At 35.9% G+C, this 20,816-nt stretch overlaps 1 protein-coding gene across 11 annotated transcripts in view; it reads left to right on the top strand.

Annotated features, from left to right (window-relative positions):
• Window positions 1-2,552: 2,552 nt before the first annotated feature.
• Window positions 2,553-20,816, top strand: part of MPDZ (multiple PDZ domain crumbs cell polarity complex component) — a 143,373-nt gene continuing 125,109 nt past the window's right edge. For all 11 annotated transcript variants that reach the window (XM_040481243.1, XM_040481249.1, XM_040481247.1 and 8 more), the window contains exons 1-2: window positions 2,553-2,629; window positions 5,467-5,633. In XM_040481243.1, the coding sequence (XP_040337177.1) occupies window positions 2,614-2,629; window positions 5,467-5,633 (183 nt within the window). In that variant the 5' untranslated portion in view covers window positions 2,553-2,613. The remainder of the gene's footprint in view (window positions 2,630-5,466; window positions 5,634-20,816) is intronic.

Raw genomic sequence — 20,816 nt, 5'->3', positions numbered from 1 at the left:
CAGAGCCTGACGCGGGGCTCAAACCCACAGACCGTGAGATCGTGACCTGGCTGAAGTCGGACGCTTAACCGACTGCGCCACCCAGGCGCCCCTTCTTCTTCTTTTTTTTAATCCTTTATGATAAGAGTTGCTCTGGGGAAAAGAAAGTAATTCTCTTTCCACATAACTGACTTGAGGTTCAACTTCGGAATGGCAGTGTTTTTCTCAGTAGGGAACTGCTTACTCTGTACTTTCTCTGTAGACTCCTCATAGATCACTGGGTCTGTAAATCCACAGGCTACCACCCGTTCCACGTCATCAATACTGCCTGTCTTTCAAAGTTAATTTTTTAAAGGGGGAAGAAGATAGAGCTAACTTTATTGTGCATACCAAAGACTCGTGTATATAGTTTTTTCCTTTCAAAACTTTGAGTATCACTCATTTGCGGTTAGAGTTTTCTACTTCAGTAAAGATAGACAAGTGACTTAACAAGGACCTATAGCTGGTAAATGGTCAAGCTGAAATATTAATTCAGGTTATCAGACTCACTAGTTCATGCAGTTTCATTACTATCATGCTTCTTCCTGGACATATATCAATTATAGACCTTCTTTATATTGGGGTATCTTTACTTTTATTTGTTAATTGTCAGAAGTTGGTAAGTTTTTGAGGGTGGACCTAATAGTATACTATTGTATGAAGTGTCCTTGTAAGTTAGAATAAAAATACGACGAGCTTATTTTAGAGATCTCCCTGTATTTTTCCCCATGAAACCATGCAGTGCATAAATGCTCACCTGTATGGGCTCAGCCTTGTTCCTGAATATATATTTTATAGTTATGAGTTATACTCTTGGAAATTTGTATACCTTATTTATCTCATTTATCACACTATACCCACTGATTAAGTTTTCTAGGAAACAGAGGTTTGGATGATGGGCCCCTGGCACAGGCCTGTACTGTGATTTAGGGTTCAGCTCCACATTAGAGCTGGTGTTCTCATTTGACACCAGGGCATTTTATAAAACAAGTGCTAGTAGTTGAGCTATTTGACTATTTGAAGTGGAATTGATGGCTTAAATAGTATATTCTAAATTGGGGCAAGGAGAGTCGATAAGAACTGTTCCCTGTTATCACACAGAGCTAATTACAAGCGTTGGTGGTCTGTATGTCTGCTCATGTATGTCACATACTTCGTTTTTTCCGGATGCATTTTCTGTTAGACAACAGGGATGGCTTGTTCCTTCTCAGACAAATCCTGTTTCATCTTCCAAAAGTGAGGAAGTCTGGTTGTAGATTTTTTTTTCTCCCTTGAAGGAGTGGCTGGGGGTTTTCTGCAAGGCAGAGGATAGGTGTGACTAAGGAGAAGATTTATAAATTGTTGGAGGAGATGTGGTTAGCAAACAGTAGATGTGGTTAGTGATATGGACATTGTCATTGGAAATCTGTAGCTGGTACTTTAAAGAGTCTAGGTAAGTATTTTCAGAGAAAGATGAGTCTGTGTGAGTTGAAGGAGTCGAGAAGGTTTATTTTGATTGAGGGAGAAGAGAATATTATAATCAGGAGGGTATTTTGAAATACCTTTGAAAACCCTTCTTCCATTTAACACTGTGCTCTCTTTTATTCAGCATTTCATTCATGATTTAATGTATTAGCTCCCCGTGGTTCACATAGTTCATTTCTAATTGGTATGCGTGTATTGTCTCCCCAGTTAAGACTATGAGTAGTCAAGGGCAATATCACAACTTATGCTTTTTAAGTTTTAATGTTCTTCCCCACAGAATTTCCCGTGCCAAGCCAAGTATGTCCTTACTCTGTGGGTGAGAATCTGTAAGTGAATCCATGATTATAGTGGGCTGTGTTGAGACGTTCTTAAAGAAATATTTTGGGGGCGCCTGTGTGGGTCAGTTGGTTAGGTGTCTGACTTTGGCTGAGGTCACGATCTCACAGACTGTGGGTTAGGGCCCTGTGTCAGGCTCTGTGCCCGTAGCTCTGTGCTGGCAGCTTGGGGTCTGGAGCCTGCTTTTGGATTCTATGTGTGTCTCTCTCTCTCTCTGCCCCCCTCCAAAATAAATAGGGACACCTGGGTGACTCAGTCGGTTGAGCAACCGACTTCAGCTCAGGTCATTATCTCACAGCTCGTGAGTTCGAGCTCCGAGTCAGGCTCTGTGCTGATAGCTTGGAGCCTGGAGCCTGCTTTGGATTCTGTGCCTCTCTCTCTCTCTGCCCCAACCCACTCTCATTCTGTCTCTCTCTCTCTCTCTCTCTCAAAAATAAATAAACATTAAAAAAAATAAAATAAATAAACATTAAATTAAAATATTTTGGGTACATCTATCACCCTATTTAAAACAGATTGTATGCCTTTTACTTTACTATGCTAGTGTTACCTGCAACTGTAATTTTGAGTAAGTCCAAAAATGATTACTTTTTCCTACATAGAAAACTATCTTAAGTTAAATCAACAAGATTTTAATGATCAAAGGAATTATAGTAGCATCAAGTACTTTTTAAAGTATATAGTTTTAAAGTTGTGATAAAACATAACCATTCCATTTTATTTTTTCTCCCCAGAGTTCTGTTTTAGTTGCTGTTTAAAATCATTGTAGAGAAGAACGCTGAAATTTGGAAAAACATGTTAGAAACTATAGGTAAGACCTATTCTTTCTTCTTCTTATTTTTTTAATGTTTATTCTCTAGAGAGAGACAGAGCATGAATGGGGGAGGGGCAGTGAGAGAGGGAGACACAGAATTCAAAGCAGGCTCCAGGCTCTGAGCTATCAGCACAGAGCCTGACGTGGGGCTCGAACTCACAAACCGTGAGCTCATGACCTGAGTTCAAGTGGGACACTTGACTGATTGAGCCACCCAGGTGCCCCTATTCTTTCTTATTTTTATAAAAATCAAACCTTTTTCCATTGGGATCTTTGAAGTGGTTTTTCTACATAGCAGGATTTTGACTTAAAGTTTTTACAAGTTTGTATCCACTAGAATTATACCAGGGTAATGTGTTTCTGTATTTGGATGATTTAATCTGAAGTGTTATAAAAATACCTCATTTTCAGGCAAAAGATAAAGCCATATGAAACGTTCTACCAATTATGAGAAATTTAATGAAACCGTAGTCTAATGTACACCTAGTTGATTTAATGGACCCACTTCTGGTTAATGGTTGTGTATGGGTAGCACCAGAAAGTTTAACAGTACTTTTAATATTGAAAGAAGCTCAATGCCTGCTTTATTTGTGGCAGTTGAAATACTACTGAGCTTTGCTTTTAAGTTGATGATGAACAATAACGGTAACAAACATTTAGTGACAGTTTAAGGCAGTTTAATTTCTGCATGAGAAAATTTAGGTTGAAATATCCAAATTCATGTGTTAGTCTATTTTTCACTGCTCTTTAGTTTTACAGAAGCTAGTTTGTAGAAATTGTTTGAGGTATATCAGGTATACCCATCCCTTGTCTGATGGCCCAGTGCCTCATATTTTCCAGGCAAGTCTTTGGGTATGATTATTGGAAGGTATCTGAATTTCACCCTGGTGCCTTTATGATTGTGGCTGGTGCCTTCATACCTGCATGGTTTGGGGAGTAGGATGAGAGTAGGTAGCAGGGAAAGGAGAAGGAGCTGTCTTTGTGATAGATGGGATCATGACTATGACTTTTGTTCGTAATGTGCTGTGCCAGTGATGAAAATGCATGGGTATGTATTTCCCTCATCTCATTTTGTGGTAAAGTCACACACCATAAAGACTACTAGTCCACAAAGCAGAGTCTCTCATAAAAAAGTGGATAGCAAAGGGGAAATACAGAATTATTTAAGCTGTCCCCTTCCAATCTTTATTTTGTAAGTTATTACTGATCTGTACACTTTCTGAGAATTGACATGGAAATTAATACTAGATTTGTATTCTGAGATCCCATGGGAAATAAGCCTAGAATAAAATTCTCCTGTCTTTATTATACCTTGTAAAATTATGTGTAAGAGTAAATCCTGTTTGTTTAAATTTGAGTATGTGTGTGACCTCATGGTCAATAATAATTCATGCCTTAATTTCCCCATTTCTGTGTAATCCCACATTTGGTGCTATGGAAAGTGTCTGTGGTGATCACACTCTTTGATTACTATAATACAGCAAATGAATGTTAATAGGTACACTTATTACCATGATGAATCCATTAGAATATATATTTGAGTAGTCTCTATTCCTTTAAAACAAATTTGGGTTCATTTGTGAGAGAGTGAGAGATAGTTTTAGGGAGATGTTTTGATTTTTTGTTTTTTAAATGTTTGTTTATTTATTTTGAGAGACAGAGCAAGTGTGCTTGCATGGGGGAGAGGCAGAAAGAAGGAGAAAGAGAATCCCAAGCAGGCTCTGCACTGTCAGGGCTTGATGCAGGGCTCAATCTCATGAACAGTGAGATAGTGACCTGATCTGAAACCAAGAGCTGGACGCTTAACCAACTGAGCCTCCCAGGCGTCCTAAGGGAGATGTTTTTAACTGTTATTTAGCATAGAAACTCACCATCTGGTAGTAGCATGCATGTAAAATGGTAGGGATTAGGGCCGGTAGGTAGGGTTACTAGGGATACACTGATTCAAAATACTTATTTTGCAACTTTATGCCTGATACATAGGGTGATCGATAAATATTTGAATTATTTTGCCTTGATGCCTATATGAATATGCTATTTAATTTTAGGGAAAGACATTTAAAGGATTAAAAAGTAGTGTTTTTAGGGGCGCCTGGGTGGCTCAGTCGGTTAAGTGTCTGACTTCGGCTCAGATCTGATCTTGCTGTTGGTGAGTTCGAGTCCCGCATCGGGCTCTGTGCTGGTAGCTTAGAACCTGGAGCCCGCTTCGGATTCTGTGTCTCCCTCTCTCTCTCTGTGACCATCTCCTGCTCACATTCTGTGTCTTTCTCTCTCTCAAAAATAAATAAAAACATTTAAAAAAGTAGTGTTTTTGAAGGGTTATACATTGTTGTGATATATTTTCAAGTAAATTCTCAAGTATAGAATATTTGTTCCTTAATATATGAGACTGTCATATTTTGGATGTTTTGCTCATCAGTGACATTGTCTGCATCCACTTACTGGTTATATTTCTAATTTTTCTTGAATGTAAATAATGTCTTTTAAAAAGTAATAACACCAGCATTTGCCAGATCACAAAGTGGTTAGCTTTCAGTAGTTTGTGTAAGAGCTGACGGTTGGCACTGGAATTCAACTATACTTCATCTGAATTAGTTTCCATAGTTTACAAGTAGTTGCATGGAGCATACACTATACCCAGTTCTCTGCTTTCACACAGACTGTCTTACTGGAGACTTGAAGGTTTGAAGGATACATTTATAGGGACATATGATAGTCCCTTTTGTGCTGAGTCAATTTTATGCTCTTGAAAGGAGTAGTGTTAGGATTTCTGTAAGCATGGTTTGATGTGGATCTTTCGAATCTTGTTAATGACCTGCTGCCCTTTGATTTAGACAAAAATCGGGCCCTGCAGGCCGCAGAGCGTTTACAAGCCAAGCTGCGAGAACGCGGGGATGTAGCAAATGAAGACAAACTGAGCCTTCTAAAGTCAGTCTTGCAGAGCCCGCTCTTCAGTCAGATTCTGAACCTTCAGACTTCAGTACAGCAGCTGAAAGACCAGGTAGGACACGATGCTCCTGAAACAGGCATTCATGGCAAGGATCTCGTGAAAGTCTTGTGTTTTTCTAAAAGGCTGATTTTTGAATGTGTTAATGAATAGTTAATGAAGTCATTTAAACCTCCAAATGAGACATTCAGATTCACTGTGACTTTTCACCCCCCCTAGTTATTTTTGTAATGGTTGTTGCTGTATATTGTAGATGATATGACATTGTGTTGAAAGCTGTGTGGATGCTGAAGTGTGAGTCCTTACAGGAGAAGGGGATGATAAAAATAAGTGTAGGGTAGATGGCCGTAGACTTGGTTTCCCTTCCCATTAAGACTTTTTGTTCACCTGATCCTGTGTCTTCAGATTCAGACATTCAGCACGCTTATGAGATTTCAGATAAGCCTGGATTTGCATGTGTAATCAGGTGTGTGAGGAAGGGAAATCACCTCTATTTTGACAGTAAAAGAAATAATTACATTGTCATCAGTTAGAGGAATTGCAATTCTCACTTCTTTTAAGAGTGTAAGTAGCAATTGCTTCAATGACAGCATCAGATGGTGATAAACATTAGAACTTCTAAATGTAACACTGTTTTTTTTTCTGTAAAAATTAAGAGCTTTAAAATTTCCTAGCATTTATATTAAAATCGAAACATTGCAATGACAGAATGGGCACTCAAGTTAGATGTTCTTTGAACTTAATTTAATAATTATTTCTCGGGGCGCCTGGGTGGCGCAGTCGGTTAAGCGTCCGACTTCAGCCAGGTCACGATCTCGCGGTCCGTGAGTTCGAGCCCCGCGTCGGGCTCTGGGCTGATGGCTCAGAGCCTGGAGCCTGTTTCCGATTCTGTGTCTCCCTCTCTCTCTGCCCCTCCCCCGTTCATGCTCTGTCTCTCTCTGTCCCAAAAATAAATAAACGTTGAAAAAAAAAATTAAAAAAAAAATAATTATTTCTCAGGTTTTTTAACAAAATGTTTTTAAAATGGTTTTTATCCTTACATTGTTTCAAGTCAATCTCCTCATGCTTTCAACCTAAGTTAATTTTCATTCTGATGGTTTTAGCATTAATTGAATTACTATAGATGGATTGCTAACAGATATTTTACCTTTTATTAAAAGGTTAAAAATGAAATTTGAAGACTAGTTTCATAGGTCAGTGAAAGAATAGCTCTAGTTAAAAACAAATGTGCCAGATGCAAAAAGAACAAATAGTAGCAATAGGGAAGGAATTTATTTAATGTCACATCACTTCTTAATCTAGATATTTTGGTAGCAAAAGGAAATGAAAGAAAGAATTTTAAAAAATAGTCTTCTCTAGTGAATGTCTGCTTAGTGATTTTAAGTCATGATCATGATTTAAGAAAAAGGTGTGTTTTATTATATGTAGTTTTTTTTTTTTTTTTTTTGCAAGTTATTGTAAAGATTGATTTCAGGTACTCCATTTCAGAATGAATGGGCAAGAGTTTAGAGAGATCAGTGTCCTGAATAGAAGTGTAATTATGATGAGGACGATTATCTGGTTTTTCAGAGACAGTGAAGAAGTTGAACAGGTATCTTCTCCCCCTATTATATTATATGAAAATATGAATAGAATGAGAGGAAATATTGAAACAAAAAGTACTAGTGTGTTAGGAAATACCACTAATCCAGTGACATAACTGGAAATATCCCTGCTAGCTCCAAAAGGAGGGCAGAAATGGCTCTGCTTGTTGACCCTGTTCTACCATCTCCAAATAGAAGTTGGATATGGGCTCCGAAACTTTGGGTCCCTTGTGATTCAGCTGAAATCACCCTGGAAACCCTTGAGCAAAATGTTATCAAGCCAGACAGTCTGCGACTAAAGAGAGTGTGATCTTGTTCATTAGTGATAGATGCGGATATATTTCAAGACTCAGTACATTGTGAGGTTTGGAAATTCTATGGGCATGTCTCACGTGCCTTTGGACTTTTGGCTAGTTGGTCTCTTCAAATACTGAAAGGGACCCAGGAAACGAACTGGCCCATACCCTGCTTATTTCAACTACTTAGTGAGGTGTAGTTACTTGCTTGTAAGGGCAGAGCCAGAACTAGAACTCGGTTTTCTTGGCTCCCGAGGTACAGTCTTCTCCCTTTTTTTTTTTTTTTTTTTATTCTGCGGCCTGTCTCACATCTTTTTTTCCCCGCAGGGGTAGAAACTTGGCCCCTGTAAGTCAAGAGTTTAATTTTGGCAAATACCATTGATTTCTCTCACAGTTTTTGTGACTCCTCGCTTCATTCTTCATTCTGACTAACTCAATTTCATGTGTTTGTGGAACCAGTGTTTTTCTTACATGAGTAGAGTAAATTTTAAAACCTTGTATTGTTTTCCATTTTAAAGTTTAAACATAAATATTATAGGCTTCATCATGCTAGAATTAAATTTTCTATGTAGTTTACCCACTGCTAATTTATAAATAATTGTTATTTAATATTAATGAACCTAGGAGTTAAATTTGTGCTTTTAAACCAGTAGCGACACCAGTCTGACTGCTGGCTAGCTTTTACTTATTATCTTCCACCTGCATTATGTTTTAGATGTATAGTTTTATGTGCATAACAGGTACAAGTTATTGTCTCCATCTTTTTTAGTATTACCAAAAAATTTGACTCCTTCAACTTTACTCCACCATCATTTCTCCTACCTTTTAGAAAGCAAAAGGAGTGAATAATTGAAAAGCCCGAGGTATGTGCAGCATATTGGAGAACATGATCATATTGTTGCGTTAATGACAGATGCTGACATGCCATGTTGAATTAAGCCAACTACTTGTTCCCCTCAGATCCTTCTCATTACTTCTATTCAATAATGTGTAATTTTTCCAATTTGCTTCTTCAGTATTAAGACTGCGCTTAGAAATCAAACTGTTTCCCTTTGGCAAATTAAACACTTGACAGGTGTGTAACTGAGAGGGCAAAAAAGCCATGCCCTGAAGGGATGTGCTATTTAAATATTGTCAAAAATATTAACAGGTCTGAGAGCATAATTGATGCCTCTGTTTAACTCTGCCACATTGTGTATTGTTCTAACCGCCAGCTAAAAGGATGTGTGCTATTAAACCTGAATAATCTCTAATAGCTCCAGTTCTTTTCCTATTGCATGGTTCCTGTTTAAGTGAAGAGAAGGAAGAAAAAGAGCTGTGACTGTGTGTCAGTGATCTGTCAGATGCAAATTCTCAAGTAGTGTCCTCACTGTCACCTAGTCATCACAGCTAATCACTGCAGGGCTCACTGAGTATTCAAGACAGAAATCCAGCTATTGTGGGGGAAATAAACACGTTCGCAGTTTAATAATAGAAACTTGTCAGCCATGAGGGTGTTGGATTTGCATATTTATTCTGTGATGTTTCTCCAGTCCAGTAGAGGTGGATACTGCTTTCCTGATTAATTAATTGCCTTGCCTGATGAGCTGACCATAGACATGAAATTAAATGTCTTTTTACCCAGAGTTATTGTACAAAAACTGTGAATTAAAATTATTACTTTCAGTGGAAATTTAGGACTAGTACCTTGAAATCAGCATTGCTGCGATTTTGTTTTTTTAAGCTATGGCAGCCAAGACCAAAAAATGATGTGGATAATTCAGGTTACAAATGCTGCTGATACAGGGAAACAAGCCTCAGGGCACAGCATATTCTGGAGGTTTCTCCATGTCTATGATTTGCAGCTTTTTTTGGAGTATGATATTCTGTTATTTTGCTGTTGTTTTTGTTGTTTGATATTCAAGGCTCCTTGTTCTTCACCTTTTTTCCAGAAAAGTATTGGCTTATATACATATCATCTAAATGCATAAAGTGTATATATACACACACAAAATGAAGCCAGGATTTTTCTAAGTTTTTCTTTGGAAACTTTATGACATGTCTTGAAATAATTGGACAGGTAGAATCATGTTGGAAATTATTGTTCAATGTTGATTAGAATAATTGGATCCTTCTTTTTTATTTGAAATATAGTCTTCATGGTATAAACATTTTGTATTTCCGTGTTCTTAAATTTTACCTGTTCACATTCACAGAAAAGAATTTGGAACAACTCTCATGGCAAAATGTATTGACTAATGGGTGATTCAAAGGTAAATCTAAATAAAGACCAAATATAAACATCAGAGAACTAGATATTCCAACGACCTTGGTTTACTCAAGTTGAGTATTATTTAGTTTCCATTTCCCAGGAGCAAAGGCAGCAATAATAATTATGTACATATAAAGACAGAGCTGGAGGGTTATATATTGCTCAGTGTGAGACATCAATCTGTGAGCTAGATTTTCCTTGTCAATTGGAGGGTTATCTCATGGATGCTTTTATAGAAGACTTATAATCATTTAGTAATAAAGCCGATAAAAATACAATGAATAAATAAGATGAAGGTTCTCATTATATAGAGGGGGGAAGAACATACATGCATTTTATGTAACTAAATGAGAAAGTGAGAGGTATAAGAAGAAGGAATTATTAACTTTGACTTTGAAAGAAAACTTTGCATTGGAGGGAACATGTAAGACGGATCTGAAAAGTGAGTAGGAGTTTTCTGCAGTGATAGGGGAAATTATTTCAGGTAGAGGAAACAGTGTTTACAAGGGAATAGAGGAGTTGTTCTCAAGTGAAGGTGATTTCACATTCTCTCTCTCTAGGGGTTGTATAGCAATATGTGGAGACATTTTTGACTATTGTAACTTGGGGGTGGTTGGGGCATGCTACTGGCATGTAAGTGGACAGACATCAGGGATATTGTTAAACATTGCTCAAACACATAGCACAGCTTCCTAAAACAAAGAATTGCTGGGTTTGTAATATGTGTAATGCTGAGGTTGAGACCTTGATACAGAATCAGCTAGAGATGTATGTTCTCAGGGCAGTAGCCTATGTGTGGGCTCTTGGCAAGGGAGGAAACTCTGGAGCCAGATTGTGAAGGATTTACTAAGTGGGCTTTTTTCACTTTTCTGGGGAGGGTTGTATGTGTGTTTATCATCTTTTCTCTTTTGCACTCAGCATTCTGTATCAAACGTCATTGGATCAAGTTGAAAATTGTATCAACTTCTAACACTTCTTTATATACGATATTCAGCCATGATATATTTTGTTTCTCCACATTTTAAAAATTATAGCAAAAACATGTAACAGAATTAAGGTAAATTTAAAGTAAAGTTTTTACTGACATTTTGATAAATAAGACCTTCAGTTACAATCGTAAAATGCATAAACTGTTCAAAGAAATGCTTCTTTCATCTTTCTAAGAATGCAGTACATTAAGAGCACACACTATGGATACAGTGTCCCATCCTAATTTAGTGATGGCTCTTCTGCTAAAATGTACTGCATTCTATGAATTTTTTTTTTTCTGATGCTCTGTCTTAAAAGAGGGTACGTTTTAGAGAATCTGGAGAAATAAGTAGTCAGTATATATTTCACAGTATCCCTTTCAAATATCCGATGTAAGCAGGGGGTGTTGGCTAAAACACAAGTATTCAGGGGCATGCCTGAGGAGTTACTATTCTGTGGGTACTCATTTGTAAGACTGCTAACTCAGGTTCATGGCCAGCCTGTTAAGGTATGTTGCTTTTAAGCAGTGGCATCAGCAGCACTGGTAATTTCTTACAATTATATTTTTTAGATTGGTGGAAAGACGGGAATTTTGATAACTGGGCATTTTGTAATCAGAAAGATACAGTTTTGTAGGATTCATGGAAAAGAGCAGAAATGCCTGTGTTTCTTCAGCTTTATTGCTTACATAAATGGTAAAAGCATCACCCCTGTCTCTACGGTTTCTAATTTGAGACTGAAATGGAGACGATTCGTCTGCAGTCTTGCTATCAGTAAAGGGAATAACTGCTGTCTCCCAAGAATGCCTGGGTTAAGTTATGACTTGGTGGTGGCGGGGGAGGAAATACAGAGAGAAAGAAAATATGCCTTGACCCCATTAACAGGAATTATCTAAAAATGGAATGGAATTCTTCCAAGTTGGTGTTGCTTGTGAAAATGAAAAAATATTTTTCTTACCCCTGAAATGGTTTTACTTTCATGATAGAGCGTTGCAGCATTGCAGCTGCCTAACAGGAAAGTATCTGTTTCTTGAGACTTCACCATACATTATCTAGGGGAAGTTAAAAGAGAAGGAGTGAGTCTTATGTTTTTACATTTACCATAGAGTTTATTTACTGTGGGAATTTCAAATACTTTATTTTTGGTACAATAACAGCTTTTAAATGTTTGTTCCTTTAACCAAAAGTTTGTAAATATAGAGCCTTTGAGGGACTAAAATTCTTGTTTTATCCTGGGCAAGAAGGCACTGTTCAAGCTTTTTATACAGTGCTGGATTAAAATGCAACACCATCTTGCTATTGGGTATGCATGTGTATCTAAAACAGCAAATGGTGCTAATTGTATGGTGTTTTTGTGACAAAGTTAAATGGTCTTTGGAGAAGAGGGAAAAAATGTGAAATTTACTGGGTGTAACCTAAATGAGTTTTTTAACCCAGGAATTTAGGAACAAGAGAGGTTGATCTACATCTGAAGCTATAACCAAAACAACCACCACTGCCTTTAGGAAGCCCTCCACTGCTGTGGACTTTGTCTCATTTAACTAGTCCTTCAGCTCTGTGAGGTATGTATTATCCCCATCGTGTCCAGGAGGAAATTGGGGCTGAGACAGGTGATGTAGCTTAGTCTGGACCACACGATTAGTCTTTGGTAGATTTAGAGGAAGAATGTAAGTCCGTCTGACCCTGAAGCCAGAGTGCTTTTTTATTTTAATTTACACTGTTCCTAAACTCTTAGTTCTCTTCCATAAAGGAACAAATAGGTTAGAAAAACAGTTATTAGCATTACTAAAGAGAAATGCACTTAATGTTTGGTAAATTCACGTTCATGAAGATTGGCCATTTCCCTTAAATTCTCCCCCAGATTTTAATCAGAGGACCTTTTACCTACAAAACAGAATTTTCATTCTGCTTTCTAAAATATTCTAGATTTTAAAGTAGATGAACTGGGTGGGATAATAGTGGGACGGAGAGGCCATGTGACAAAGTGACATCAGCTTCCTGTGCCCATTTCCATATATTTATACTTGTCTGTAAGGTTTTGTTTTATTTTTCTCTAAGCAGACTGTGAACTGTGAATCAGTTTTATTTGTCTTCTGGAAAAGTGGGACTGATAGAAAAAACACTACAAACATTCTAACATGTTGTTTGTCTGAGTTTTCAATTTCTGAATTTCTATTTGTCCTGGCATTTAAAATATATTAATTTACTGATTTTTGATACCTTCACCCCTTTAATGTAGAAAGTTTTAGCATACTTTGATAAGAATATTACTTTTGGTCAAGCTACATTCCTTAAATTTTTTTCCCTTGGAACTTTTGCTAAGAAAGCACAGAAGTGTTGAGATTTAAATAAAGAAAAGACATTCTGCAAATACACATCAACACACATGCCTAGACCGTGGTGTGTATGCTGCATTCCACTTGCCATTTGTTCTCACCAAGCATAAAAAGGAGTTGTAGAATTAAGTGCATTTCGGATTTGTTTGGAGACCATTTATTGCTTTTTTGGGATAAAACCATGTCATGTTCATCTTCGACTGCTTTGTGCCTAATACATTTCACCCAAGGTCAATAAATGATTGCTTGATTACGGAATATGTAAATATTCATGAAAATTCAGAATTGTTATACATCAGTGATTATCTTTCCTTGCCAGAGAACTAATCTTTAATATAAATAAACTAGCCAAGTAACTGAAGTTACTTTGAAGACCTTGTATTTTTCTTACTAGCCATATTGGAAAGATGCACCACTTTTCACCGTCAACATCATAGCAATTGACAGCTATGAAATTCTTACTGTGTGCCAGAACTGTTCCAAGTACCCGTTTTGTAATTACAACGATACTGTAAAGTGGTCGATACTAGGAGATAGATGGAGTAGATAATGTTACCTTTCTTCTTTAAGGGATAGGGAAATGGAGGCACAGGGAGGTTGAGTGGTGAAGCTAGTATTTTGTTTTGTTTTTTAAATATTTACTTTTGAGAGAGAGAGAAAGAGAGGGAGACAGAGAATTCCAAGGAGACTCTGTGCTGTCAGCACAGAACACGGGTCCATGGTTCATGGAACTTATGAACCATGAGAGCATGACCTGAGCCGAAACCAAGAGTTGGACATTTAACTGCTGAGCCATCCAGGTGCCTGAACCTAACTTTGCTTTAAATGGTAAGCTTAAAATTTCTGTAAAAATTTTATTTACATAAATACAATTAAATAAATAAATAAATACAATTTATTTTTATAAAATTTACAACAATAATGAAAAAAAGTTTAAAACTGTTCTAAACTGACTATTTTAAGCTCAGTTTCTATTGCAATCTTTACTCAAGTATTCATATATATTTTAGGAAAATGGGTCGAGGGGAAGAATTTGAATCTTTTCATCTATGAGTATTTCTAAAGATTTTAGTGAAATTTAGACTTTTAAAAAATTAGTTTATAAATACACATGGAGCCCCCTGCTTTATGATGCCTCAGCCTGACATTTTAGTGCCGTATGGCTTGTATATTGATTCTACTTAGTATCTTTTGTGGTGTAGTTTTAACAATAAATCAGATTTTCATAGATGCAGCCCTGAATGAAGACTGAAACGTTATAAAATAGCATAACTTGCCATGTGGCCATTCATTTAACTTAACAACATCACCTAAGTTGTATAAACGTACAAAGTTTACCATTTTGTTACTTGATCTTGTCATTTAATGACCTGTAACAATACACATTACTTTAGGTAGATTTTTGATGATATATATATATCTTTCTAAATATCAAAAGGGAGAAGACAAGAAGAGTCGTAGGTACTCTTTAATTCATTTTTTTCTTTGTGTTTCATCTTGGGTTTCCTGGTTGATCATTTATCCTTTTTATATAGCACATGGGAATTTTAAGACAAATGTGCCCCTGAAACTTTGTACTTGTATCCACATAGAGGCAGATGCAGAAAATTTACATTTTGATTACTCAGAATGACTGCCTGAATGTTCTTGGGTTAAGGGATTATTTTCTAAATTCAATAACCTTATATTTTAAATTTGTCAGCAAGGATCATCAATGGCTACATTAAGAATATCTGTAAATTCTCATCCACTATCTGCCTTGCTATTCAAGAACTCATAGCTATGAAAAGAAAGTTTTCTATCTCAGTAGGTGGGTTAACTATGCCTGGTAGAGTAATTTTATAGGATATCTAACATATTAGTGATTATGCAAGCATTTTATATGTTCAATTTGTGTCCTGTTACCTAGAGCCCAACATCTTGGACATTTGAGGTACTCAGTAAGTATTTGAATGAATGAAGGGAAGTTTTCATAGAAAACATGAAATTATGCTGATTCCATCAGAAAATACCACCCCCCCCCCATACCATCTTATAATTTGCTGCTCCATTTTGTATCTTGTTTAGTTCAGGAGCTATGAGGTACTTTATGTCCAAAATAGTCTCGTCACATTAAGCTAATCCCCGTTGAACATGCAACTCAATTTCTTTAATTAGCTTTAAAAATAAGGATCATTAAATCAGAGTGCTGCCATCAATTACTGTGCAAGGGTTTGCCTGTTCAATAATGCATCAGAGTTGTGCTCTAATCAGTATTTCACTGAAAGATTTATGGAAAAGGAGGCCTCCCCTGGTTCCAAACTTGAAATGCAGTTCTATTATGTGTAAAAATTTTTTTCCTCTGATTGCTACCATTTTAGGTGCTGTATTTCATTGAATACTCTCGGTATCCTGTCTGTCTTTGCATTTCATGCTTGGGATCAGTTCCAGAGAGTGTTTTACAGCAGTTTTGTAAGTTCACAAGAAAATAAGCACTTTTCTTCCTCTGCAAGAAGGAAAGACAAGGCGCAGATTAAAAACAACAGTCTGCATTTCTATGAGGTGCACCTGTTATGGCAGATTCCCCAGAGTGCCTTATTTCTTATTTCTCATTACATTAAGGAGTAACAAACAAACAGAAATTGGGAAATTGAACTAGCAATATTTGTTTATAAATTTGTTTAAAGTCTACCAAAACTAGGACTGCAAAAGCAGTGGTCATTTTCTTACTTAATTCAAGATAATATATATATTTTAGCCTTTAAGTGATAGAAATATCCATCAAATTATACAAGCATTTGGGTCACTGTATTCTCATTGCTATTCTAGCATTCAGAATAAGTCAAAGTAACAGGACCATAAACAGGTTTTGATAATCTGTATAAAATACTTTAGGAAATTTGGTTTGGTCCTAAGCAATCCTTTTTCTAGACAATTATACAAGTACTTCTGGAAAGATTGATGCTAGCCATTAAAACAGAGTTAATAATATTAACTTCATCTTCAGTTAACAACCCAGAATAGATGGAGCATAAGAAGTCAATATTTCAATATTTTGTAGCAGATTAGTTAAGTGAATCTACATATTTGAGAATATTCTATTTTGTTAAACTTGAGAGCATAGATCATATTTTTATGATCAAAATATTTAAGACATTGATCTTTTCAAGTATTTTTGGATTGACATTAGTTTTACAGGATAGGTATTGTTGAAAAAAATTATAATTTTGAAACCTCTTGTTGTGTCAACCTTGTATCAGGGTAGATCAGAATACTTCAGTATAAAAATATTAGATAGCATAATTATTTTTTCTTCTTGTAATTTGCTGTGCAATTAAATGATTACAAGTTGCAAAAATTGATGATCTTTGAGGAAGAAACATCTACATATGCTACAGAGGTTAAAACACAGGTGCTGAGGATTCATCTTGACTTGAGCACTTGTTGAAGGATTTCTTCTGTAGATGGGAATTAGCCAGTGGAATCCGTATCAAGCCTGCAGAGGGCCATCCATCACAGTAATGGTCTTGGCTTCGTCTTCAGATACCTAGTTTCTGTGTTCTCTTTCATTTAAGGTGAGTGCCTGGTAATTGAACTTTAAATTCCGAGTTTCTGTCAGGAGATTTAGCTTAATAACACGGAGGTTGTTCAAACCACCTTCTTTCTTTCAGAGAAGTAGGTTTGTTGTTGTTGTTGTTGTTGTTGTTGTTGTTTTATTAGTCATTGGAGTGCCCCAAGTTCTTAGCACTTATCTACCTTGCAAACTTAAAAAAAAATTAGAATTAACATAAAGTCAAGGACAAAACTATATAGCTCATGGGTATTTTATAAATGGAATGTACACATAAAACTCTTCACCTAAGTCAAAGTATAGAATGTTACTAAAACTCCATCATACTCTGTATCCCCTCAGTCAGTCCCCATCCTCTACCCCAAAAGAATCACTATTTTTTTTCCAGGCTGCGTGAGATAAAATTGACATGTAACTGCATACGTCTAAGATGTGCAAAGGGATATTTGATACATATGTGTGTTGTGAAGTGATTACCAAAAATGAGGCTAGTTAACACATCTGTCACCTCAGTAATAACCTTTTTTTGTGTATGATGAAAACATTTAAGATCTACTCACTTCACCACTTTCAAATATACCGTAGAGTACTGTTAACTGTAGTGACCACAGTGTACATTAGATCCCCAGAACTTACTTACTTATAACTGGAAGTTTGTACCCTTTGCTCAGCATCTCCCCATTTTCCCTGCCCCTGGCAACTACCAGTCTTCTCTCTGATTATGTGAGTTTGTCTCATTTAGATTTCTCATGGAAGTCAGATCATATACTATTTTGACTTTTATCCCATGAATAAGTATTTGAATTTTACATAAATACAATATGAGTATACATGCTTTGTTCCTGGCTTTTTTTTCACTTTGTGTCTGTTATATTCCTTCATGCTGTTATATGTAGCTGTAATTCTTTTCCATTTTTCATTGCATGAATGTACTAGAATATATCTGTACTTTCTTCTGTTGATTGTAATTTTTTTCCAGTTTTTTGCTATTACAAACAAAACTGCCATAAACGTTCTAACACATGTCCTTTGATCTTCATAAGTGTACATTTCTCTTGGATGTTTACTTATGAGTGAAATTTCTGGGCCTTAAGGTATTTTTTTCAGCGTTTGTAGATTCTGCCAAATTGTTTTCCAAAGAGTAGGTCTACGTTCTCACTGTAATGTAAGAAAATTCTCATTGTTCTGCGTCATTGCTGGTACTGTCAGCTTTAAATTTCTCTTTTTCCATTTCTAGCCACTGTAGGGGGTATGTTGTAGTATCATGTGATGATTAATGATATTGAGCACCTTTGTATATGCTTATTGATCATTTTGATATCCTCCTTGGTGGAGTTCTGTTTAAGTCTTTTGCCAATTTTTCTATTGGTTTGTGAGTCTTATTGATTTACAATAGTTTGTTGTTGTTTTGTTTTGTTTTGTTTTTTGGTTTTTTTTTGTTTCCTGAATACGACTTCTTTGTTGGATATTGTATTGCAACTGTTTTTTTCTGCTTGTGTCTTGCCTTTTGACTTTCTTAGTTATATGTTTTGATGACAAGAAGGTTTTTTTTAACTTTAATAAAGTCCATTTTTTAAAACTTTTCCTCTATGTGTATACACTGCCTTTTTTGTCCTACTTAAATCATTGATTAGAGATTTTTCTCTCAGAAGCTTGCTTTAGCTTCTAAATTTTGGCTGTTTTGTGAGGTAAAGTATGTTTGTGAATTAATTTTCCATTTGAATATCCATTTGAACCAGAACCTTTTATTGAAAAGACCATTCTTTTCTCCCTTACATTGGCACAGTAAATCATGTGGTCATGTATATGTGAGTGTTTCTGAACTCTATGTTGTATTCCAGTTTTTTCAAATAATTTTATTATATTTTAAATGCAGTCTTTTTTTAAAGCTTTTGATTTTCTAATTGTTTTTTCTTTTCTAGGAATATAGTTTCTTTTTTATATTGATTCTATCAAATTTATTTAGAATTTTGTTCAGATCTTTTATATCCTTACTGATCCCCCCCCCCCCATTCTATTAGTTACTGGGAGAGATGTGTTATAATCTCTAATTAGGACTTGGATTTGTCTGTTTCTCATCTGGATTCTGAGCCCTTGTGCCCTACGTGTTTTGAAGTTATATTTTTAGGTGACTGAGATTGTCTTATTTCTACTGAATTGACCCTTTATCTCTGTGAATCAGATAAATTACTGCCTTTGTCTCCAGTAATGCTTCTTGCCTTAAAGTCCACTTGCTTGGTACCAGTTTAGGTGTACCAGGCTTCTTCTGGTTGATGTATGTATGGTGGATCTTTCTATTTTCATCTTTATCTTTTTTATTATTAGTCATATCTTTGGTAAACAGCAGGCATTTTGTTTTGTTGTGTTATGCAGTGGGGCAATTGTAGTCATTTAATGTAATTATTGATACATTTTTATTTTGATTCATTATTTTTTTCTCTTTGTCTTGTTTATTCATTTTTTTTTCCTTTTGGTATTAGTTCACTTCCAAAAATTTATAATTTAGTGTCTTTTGTTTTCTTTTTTGAGAGACAGAGTGCGAGACAGAGTGAGAGAGGGGGACACAGAACCTGAAGCAGGCTTCAGGCTGAGCTGTCGGCACAGAGCCTGACATGGGGCTTGAACTCATGAGCCATGAAATCATGACCTAAGCCATGAGATCAGGACAATTAAGCAACTGAGCCACCCAGGCGCCCCTAGTTCACTTTTTATTTCACCTTCTTCCTCTATTAGCATGCTATTTATACTTAATTTTATTATTCTTTTAGTGGTTACCCTAAAGATTAGAGTGAGCATCCTTGGCCTATTAGAGTCAACTTTTAAAAAATCTTACAATAATTATAGATTCACAGGAGGTTTTCAATATAATAGAGAGGTCCTATATATACTTCACCCAGTTATCTCCAGGGGTGATGTCTTGGTAATTACAGTAAAATATCAAAACCAAGAAACTGATAATGGTACAAGGTGTGTCTATTTCTTCAGTCCATGTCATTCTCTGGCATACATTTGTGGAGCCACCATCGCAATCTAGATACTATTTCATCACCACAATGATCTCTCTGTGCTACTCCTTAATAGTTATACCCTGTTCCCTTCCTGCCACCACCCCTGTCCTCTGGCAACTTTTTCCATCTTTATAATTTAACCATTTCAAGAATTTTATGAAAATATCATCATAATGTATGTGACCTTTTGAGATTGTCTCATGTTTTTCATTACTCATGACACTCTTGTGATCTATCCAAGTTGTTGTGTATATTAATATTTTATTCTTTTTTGTTGTTTAGTATTATTTGCTGGTAGGGGTACACCTCTTGAGAGACATTTTGTTTGTTTCTAGGTTTTTACTCTTGTAGATAAAGCTTCTGTGAGCATTGCATACATGTTTTTGTGTGAATGTTAAGTATTAATTTCTATATAATAAATGCCTAAGGGTGTAATTGCCATGTTGTATGGTAAATGCATGTTTAGTTTTTTTTCAGAAACTGCCTAACTCTTTGCCAGTGGGGCTGTACCATTTCACATTCCTGCCAGCAATGTGGGAGAAATCCATTTGCTCCACATTCTTACCAGCACTTGGTTTTACCACTATTATTTATTCAGTCATTCTGATAGATATATAGTGATAGTATTTGTGCTTTTAATTTGCATTTCCAGGATGGATAATAATGCTGAACATATTTTATGTTCCCATTTGCCATCCACACAACTTTTTGGTGAAATGTCTTTCTTTGTTCGTTTTCTACTTGGATCTTTTTTAATATTGAGTTTTCCTTTTTTAAGCCAGACCTGAGTCCTTTGTCAGATATATTACCCTGAAGTTATTTTGATTTTATTTTAATTGGAACTTTTACTACTTCTTGGAAAATGAAAGGAGCTTAGTACAGTTCAACCTCATGTACCCTACTCGTGTCTTTTATGTAATTGACATGTACTTACATTCTACTTATATTTAAAACTCCACAAATTTTATTTATTGTTTTAAGATATTACCATTGATTTACTCATATTTTTATTTTCATTTATTTATTTTATTTTAAGTATATTTATTTATTTTGAGAGAGAGAGTGTATGTGTGCACAAGCTGGAGAGGGGCAGAGAGAGAGAGAATGAGAGAGAAAGAATCCTAAGCATGAACCATGAGATCATGATCTGAGCTGAAATCCAGAATTGGATGCCTAACTGACTGAGCCACCCAGGAGCCCCTATTTTTATTTTATTTTATTTTATTTTATTTTATTTTATTTTAT

Source organism: Herpailurus yagouaroundi, unplaced genomic scaffold (assembly GCF_014898765.1).
Source record: "Herpailurus yagouaroundi ecotype Mexico unplaced genomic scaffold, PumYag 160, whole genome shotgun sequence".
Taxonomy (NCBI): domain Eukaryota; kingdom Metazoa; phylum Chordata; class Mammalia; order Carnivora; family Felidae; genus Herpailurus; species Herpailurus yagouaroundi.
The sequence above is the reverse complement of the archived record's forward strand: the minus strand, read 5'-3'. Positions and strand labels throughout refer to the sequence as shown.